This window comes from Platichthys flesus, chromosome 16 (genome assembly GCF_949316205.1).
Source record: "Platichthys flesus chromosome 16, fPlaFle2.1, whole genome shotgun sequence".
Lineage (NCBI taxonomy): Eukaryota > Metazoa > Chordata > Actinopteri > Pleuronectiformes > Pleuronectidae > Platichthys > Platichthys flesus.
The window spans coordinates 5,623,471-5,631,424 of record NC_084960.1 but is presented as its reverse complement, the minus strand read 5'-3'; the positions used below and the strand labels follow the sequence as shown (position 1 = coordinate 5,631,424).

At 41.4% G+C, this 7,954-nt stretch overlaps 2 gene segments (V, D, J or C); both read right to left on the bottom strand.

The window, feature by feature from the left end:
* Window positions 1–3,545: 3,545 nt before the first annotated feature.
* Window positions 3,546–4,663, bottom strand: LOC133970950 (immunoglobulin heavy variable 1-46-like). The segment is given in 2 exon segments: window positions 3,546–3,850; window positions 4,654–4,663. Coding segments are annotated over 2 exon segments (315 nt in total).
* Window positions 4,664–5,620: 957 nt separating this feature from the next.
* LOC133970644 (probable non-functional immunoglobulin heavy variable 3-38-3) lies at window positions 5,621–6,387 on the bottom strand. The segment is given in 2 exon segments: window positions 5,621–6,153; window positions 6,244–6,387. Coding segments are annotated over 2 exon segments (348 nt in total).
* Between the last annotated feature and the right edge of the window lie 1,567 nt (window positions 6,388–7,954).

Sequence of the window (7,954 nt, the reverse complement as noted above, 5' to 3'; positions counted from 1 at the left end):
GGCTTCATGTAACTAGTGTTCAGGCACTGAGGGGTTTTTGTTCAGGTCGGCTGATGGTTTGTATCATTGTGTGTCTCTGGCACAGTAATACACAGCAGTGTCTCCAGGCTGCACGTTCTGTCCCTTTAGAGTAACTGTGTTGCTGGAAGTGGCTAATTCGATACTGAACTTGTTCTTCAGTGAATCTTTATAGGATGAACCTCCTGTATATTTTCTCCCAATCCACTCCAGTCCTTTTCCTGCAGGCTGTCTGATCCAAGCTGTGTAGTAGCTGCTAACAGAATAAGAGACCTGGCAGCTGATGGTCAGAGTTTGACCTGGCTGCACAGTCACAGAGGCTGTGACTGCGTCAAAGTTTCACACTTCACATCTGTTAAAAGAAGAATGTTTTGTCATAAATCATTAAGTTGTCCTGCAAAAGAAAAAGTGGTGACTCTATGACAAATCCAGGCAGACTCACATGACCCAGCTGCCAACAGAGGCAGCACAGCTACAGGAAACATGGTTAATGGTGAATCTGACGTGCTGTCAACTCCCGTGTCAGTCTGTTGGGAAGTTTTTATAGTTGAGTAACAAGGAAGGTCTCTGAGTTTGCATAGAATCAAATATACGAATCATCAGTGATGGTGTCACTGGGGGTAATAGAATAGAATAGGCTGATCAGTATTATTAGATCAGCTCTGGGAAAACATGACAGGGAATCACCTCTGCTTACTATGAAAAATGATGTGTTTTTATCTAATTATTTAATCAATTTGAACACATTGAAATCACATTGTAAGGCTGATTAAACCATTAGCTTTGCTTTCACAGTAAACAGTTAACTGTAAGCAATTTCGTTTGTAAGTGTACACTGAAAAAACTGACACTGTGTGGTAGTAAAATGAACGTATTAGATTAACTGTCACCTTTTCTACATAGTTTTATTAAATAGATTTTGTGTTAGTTAGTGTATGTTCACTGTAAGGTCTTCATTGTGACCCTGGTTTTAAACAGTCTCTGTCTGTCATGTTTTAGGGACTTTAACATATTCACATTTCACTCTTAACCAGTGGGTGGTTGAGTTTGAAGGGTTTATAATTCACTATGAAGAGATTACCCTGCCTTTAAGCTTGTGCATGCTGGAAACAATTATTGATGTATCATATATCAATGGATACATTCAAGTGCAGAAGAGATCATTTGGAAAAGATGAAAATTAATGAAAGGATTTTTTGGGTGATGATTTTGTATCACAAATACAGTTGCAATCAGAAATATTCAACCCCCCAAAGATTTTAAGGATTTATCAATTAAAGTAGACAGAATCTTGTTCTTTGATCAAGATTCTGCTTCGGATTCCTTCTTTATGAGTTGAGTGATACAGAAAATCAACACGGAAAATGCATGATGTAGTATTTGTGTGTGGCAGTATATTTTGTTAAGATAGCCATGTCACAATTATTCAATCCCTATATAAAATTTTTGTTTTTAAAGCTCTCTGACAGTTTTCAACTCCTAAAGTTGAGTTGAAACATTATTAAGCCTTTGGGAACTCTATACTGATCCTTCATTTGCTTCAGCTGGGATGCATATATAAAACCCACCCATGGAGGTATTCAAGGTGAGTTGCAATCATGGGAAAGACAAAGGAGCTTCCACAAAAGCTGAGAGAGGAGATTATTTCATCACACCTGAAAGGCCTTGGGTAGAAGAAGAATTCCCCAAAAAATTATATTCCAAGAGACACAATTGGTAACATTATAAGGAAGTTTACAACTGATGGAGCAGCTTCAAAGATGCCTGGCCGTGGAAGAAAGCCCAGCATTTCATCAAGGACCCTTAGCAACTTAGTCAGAACAACTCAGTTAAACCCCTGTGTGACTACAAGACACCTACAGGATGACCTGATGAAGGCTGGTACAAGTGCTGCAGTGGCAACTATAAGACGTGCACTGAATAATAAAGGACTTAATGGCCGGCTCGAAGACGCACTCAGCTCTTGACCACAAGCAACATCAAAAGTCGACTAGAATATGCCAGGAAGAATTTGGATAAGCCTACAGAGTTTTGGGTGACAGTTCTATGGACTGATGAAACCAAACTGGAACTGTTTGAACGTATGGACCAGTGGTATGTCTGGCGTGTGAAAGGACAGGCTTATTACCAGATGAATACCATCCCCACAGTCCAGCATGGAGGTTGGTCAAAGATGATATTGGGCTGTTTTTCTGCGGCAGGAACTAGCAATCGTTATTGTGTACATGGCATCATGGATTCACAGAAATACCAGGCCAGTTTAAAGAGGAATGTGATTCCTTCTGTTGACAAATTGGACCTTGGTGATCATTGAACTTTCCAGCAAGACAATAATCCAAAGCAAAATCTCCAAATCCACCAAAGCTTGGTTGAGTAAAAGATCCTGGAACGTCCTGGAGTGGCATTCACAGTCCTCCTCATCCTCATCGTCATCCGCTTATCCGGGGTCGGGTCGCGGGGGGAGCAGCTCAAGCAGGGGGCCCCAGACTTCCCTTTCCTGGGCCACATTGACCAGCTCTGACGGGGGGATCCCGAGGCGTTCCCAGGCTAGTGTTGAGATATAATCTCTCCACCTAGTCCTGGGTCTTCCCCGAGGTCTCCTCCCCACTGGACGTGCCTGAAACACCTCCCGAGGAAGGCGTCCAGTGGGCATCCTTACCAGATGCCCGAACCACCTCAGCTGACTCCTTTCTAAGTAAAGGAGCAGCGGCTCTAATCCGAGTTCCTCACGGATGACTGAGCTTCTCACCCTATCCCTAAGGGAGACGCCAGCCACCCTTCTGAGAAAACTCATCTCGGCCGCTTGTACCCGCGATCTCGTCCTTTCACAGTCACCAGATTCAAATTTGATTGAAAATCTTTGGTGGGATTTAAAGAAGGCAGTTGCAGCATGGAAGCCATCAAACATCACTGATCTAGAGGCTTTTGCACTTGAAAAATGGGCAAAGATTCCAATCGAGAGATGTAAGAAGCTTGTCCGCACTTACCGAAAACATTTTTTAGAAGTTATAAAAGCTAGAGGATGCGCAACAAAGTACTGAATCTGGGGGGTTGAATAATACTGCACATGCACATGTGTTGAAAGAGTTACATTTTTCATTTGAACTTCAAAGTTAAGTCAACTTCTGTTGTCAAAATAACTTAAGACTTTAGGAAACTTTTCAGTCAAGTCATCATGAAACTCAGAGGCAAAGATCTTCATCTGCCTTCTTCATGTTCAACAACGAATGAAACCATTAACTCGTTGATTAGATTTCTACCTGGTCAGGATCACTTGTCATTTAGTGTCGAATGGCAAATGCCATATTTATGACTTTTGACAGTTTGGAACAAAATAATGAAGACAACAACAAAAAATGATTAAATTTGATATACTATATATAATTATAACTTCTGTAAAAAGGTGTGTAACGTGTGTTAGGGACTTAATGATTGTGAGAAAACAGATGTTACTGAGATCTCATTGCTACTTGTGGTCTCTGGAGGTTTTTGTTCAGCAGCTCCACTGGCCTGAGTCACTGTGGGTCTCAAGCACAGTAGTAAACAGCAGCATCTTCTGCTTTCAGACTCTCGACCTGAAGGAACTGAGTGCTGCTGGAAACATCCTCAGTCATGATGAAACGGTTTTGAAAGGAGCTGCCATAGCTGGCAGAGTTTGAACCTGTGTTCATCCGCCCGATCCACACCAAAGCTTCCCCCGGCCTCTGCCGTATCCAGCCTATATAGTGGGATGTCATGGAGTACACTGATATGACACATGACATCTTCACCGTCCCTCCAGGTGTTTTCACCTGCGATGGAGACTGGTTCAGTTTGATCTCACTCCGAACTCCTGTAAGTAAAGAAATGATGAACATTATCTAGCAAACTTGTAAACCACACGTTAGACAAGTTACAAAATAAGTAAAGCAGGATTGATTTTCTCACCATGAACAGTAACTACAAATAATAAACCCCAGACAAGTGTGTTTTCCATTCTCTGACAGACACTGTAGTTCTTTGACATGTGATTAAAGTTGTGTATTAGCCGGTCCGTGTGTTCTGACAGTTACTGGTGTTATAAGGAGGGAAGAGTTTGCATAGACCTCCCTCTACAGGTCTGAGAGGGAACTTGAAACTGTTTTTTTCCCATAAACCACAACAGCAGAGGAACATGTAAAATACTGAAGTCCTGCTGTAACAAAAATCTCGATCAAAGTCAAATAGATCAAATGAAATGGTATCAATGCACAGTCTCATTGTCAGCAGTATATGGCAAGTTGAACCTACTCTCTGTTTCTATACGTGACTGTATGCAGATCTAGTTTTCATGATTCAGCCTGTTGGTCAGTCGACAGACAGGAAATTAAGTGAGTCTGCTGTAGCCTCTTTTTACCAGACCATCATTTAAGGTGGGCTAACTGATTCAGGGGAACAACTGTTGATATAACGAACAGAATCAGCCGTGTCACTGTCTGACTGTCTGTTTCTTCAGGGGAAGACAGTCAGACTGTTCTGTTTCTGCCACACCACCAGTGTTCCTGACTGGTTGCTGCCTGCTCTAGGTATGTAATGCACTGGTGTATGGATGCCGCAGCCCGCAGCACAGTGCACAAGGCTTCTCCCAATGGTCTCTCCACTGTTGAAACGGCTCACTGATGCTCATGTCGGTCTTTGACCTTTCATTATTTGGTTGTTGTCTTTGGGTTAGCTGCTGTCTGTGGTGCTTCAACACTTTGCATTTGAAGCGCTACTGTGAAAATGATAGTGGTCATAATGTCCTGTGAGATGGCGGTGTTGCCACTCGCATTTCCAGCGGCTAACAAAAGTTGTTACATTCTGAAACAGTAGTGGAGACGTACAGTATGTTATTCACGGCCACTTTTCCAGGTCGTCTGGAAACCTGCTTTTTTGCTGTTGTCTCTGGACATGGTGAACCGGCCGCAGACTGACTGAGAGTAATAGGTATTGCTGCTGCCACCACTGATAATAGCTACTGATAGTAGCAAACCACTCTAGGCCTTTTCCAGCAGCCTGCCTGATCCAAGCGTCCCAGTAATCACCATTAAACCCTTAATATGTGCAGGTCAGTGTGTTGGGAATCTCCAGGCCCTTTAACCGCCGGTCCAGACTCAGTCAGTGTTTGCCTGTCAGTACTTAGAGTAATTCAAACAACTTGTTAGATACTGAAACACAGTCATGTTGACTTTAACTGAAGTTCCATAAGCAAAGCAGTTGCTGTTCTTACCATCCCATGCAATCGACAGGATTAGAAAAGCTACTAAATAATCAGGTCTGATCATTTTAAAAGCATTTGTAGAGATGAAAGATATCAGAGATTTGCATTAACTCCTTCTCCTCAAAGAAAAATGCACAACTAAAAAGTGATAGAAATGTTTATATGAATATATTTTACTTGTGTGTGGTATATAATTTGTCTCTGTTAGTTACAAATGAAAGGAGATTAAGGTAATTTGTCAATTTCTTCTTCTGACAAATCAGATAAACTTTATTATCTTATGTTCATTAGTTTTGTAAAGAAAAGACATCTCAGAGTAACTAGTGGATTTTTAGACCATCAGAAAACACAATTTCTTGTATTTTTGTATTATTTATTATCATACTATTAAATTATACATGCTGACATTTCAGTCACTGGGATGTCAGGGTATTAAAAGTGCTATAAATAGTTACTGTTAAATGATTAAATGACTTATGTCTGATTCCTCTTTACAGTAACAGTGAACTGGTCTGAAATCACCAGTAGTCTTTGGGCTCCTCCTCTGGTGGCTTCATGTAACTAGTGTTCAGGCACTGAGGGGTTTTTGTTCAGGTCGGCTGATGGTTTGTATCATTGTGTGTTACTGGCACAGTAATACACAGCAGTGTCTCCAGGCTGCACGTTCTGTCCCTTTAGAGTCACTGTGTTGCTGGAAGAGTCTAATTCGATACTGAACTTGTTCTTTAGTGAATCTTTATAGTTTGTGCTCCCTCCAGCTCTTCTTCCAATCCACTCCAGTCCTTTTCCTGCAGGCTGTCTGATCCAATGTGTCCAGTAGCTGCTGACAGAATAAGAGACCTGGCAGCTGATGGTCAGAGGTTGACCTGGCTGCACAGTCACAGAGGCTGGCTGCGTCAAAGTTTCACACTTCACACCTGCAGAGGGAAAACTTGGTGAATATTGAGTCAGTTTAATCTCAGTGGACAGTGAGTGAGATGTGTCCATGTTTCCTCAGTGGGACTCACAGTGTCCAGCAGCCAGCAGCAGCAGCACAGCTACACAAAACATGGTCGGTATTGATTGATATCCGATGGGGAACTCTCTTCTTCTGCTGCAGCTGACGGCACGACATCAAGTCTTTATAACAGACTTTGAGGAAGTTCACTTTGCATAGAGACAGACACTGACAAGCTATAAAGGCTGATAGGTTGCAGTTTGTGTTATTCATAAGTATATTTGTCTCAATCCTCAGTAATCTTTACTTTACATCTGTGTATTTGTAAAGGTGGCATGGAGTTAGTTTACGTCTGATTGTTATACAGAGACAGTCATTAAATCCGCTTTTGATATTTCATGCAAAGTACAAGTGAATGAAAAGAAGCATGCATATGTAAAAAGCCGCCTGCAGGCATAGTGTGTATAAAGTTCAAATCTGGCTTTCTTGATTTCAACAGCCCCCTTCCAGCCACATGTTTGCTTCCCTCTGAGACCTAATTTCTGTATTTTAACACACTCATCAAACAGTTATTAGGGTTAGGGTTAGCTAACTTTATGACAATGACGTAAATCTTTCATGTATCTTAAATAGATTCATTTTCAAGTAGTTTTCACTTTAGGCCCACTACATATATCAGCATATATCTTAACTTTTTATTCAATTACATTTTTACAGTGCTCTGCTTTTAATTGTGACATTTTTTTAAATATTTAAATAAATTAATAACGAGAAGGGAATTGGTCCTGAACTGGATTTGTACACCATCAAAATTCAGCCATTAAATAAAATGACAGGATTTCAGCAGAATCATCTTCAAGTTGCTTTAACAGAAAGAACTTACTTACTGAATACTCAAGTATATCAAATATTTGATTACTTCCTCCGATACTGTTTTATGTTTTTCTTTTATTCATTATGTGTGCGATTGGTGAACTTTGGATCAATACTTAGTGAAAGTAATTTCATCGTTTGGCAGATATAACAGAAAGTGCTTTACACCCGCCTTCGAAATAACCTGTGGGAATATTATTAACTACTGCTTGTGCAGAAAAGCAAAAACAAAAAAATGTAGGAAGTCTCAAAACCACAACCTCAGCTGGTACTTTCAGTGTGTGTTTTTCTTCCTACGTTGCAAGTACGGTGTCTAACAGTGGCCTTAATGAGGTGTCGTGTCGGATCTGCCCCTGTAACATACTTGTTTTGAAGTTATTGTACAGCGTCTCCGCTCTCTCCAACCAGAGTGTGTCTCTGGCGCAGTAATACACAGCAGAGTCCTCCAGCTTTAGGTTGGACAGTTTCAGATGCACAGCGCTGTTGCTGTTATCTCTGGTTATTTCTATACGTCCTTGAAGACTGCTAGTGTATTGTGTTTTGCTTGCATCATAGTAAATAAGCCCTAGCCACTCCAGTGCTTTTCCTGCAGGTTGTCTGATCCAGTGCATTCCATATTGACTGAAATCAAATCCAGTTCCCTTGCAGGAAAGACTCAGTGCTTCTCGGGGTGTTTTCAGCACCGCAGTAGAGGGAATGGACTCCAGGGCCTGGCCACTCAAACCTGAAAAAACAGCCAGAGATTTAAAAAAAAAAAAGAGAGGGCTGGTGAAGGAAGTAAATGTATATGTATTTCTTTGAGGAGTGGAAATGCAGAACAGACAGTTTGTCCATCTTCTTCAGACTTAAGCTGAGACCACAGTGGCTTCACACTTAATGGGAGTACGGCCAGGTGTTGGGAGGACTGA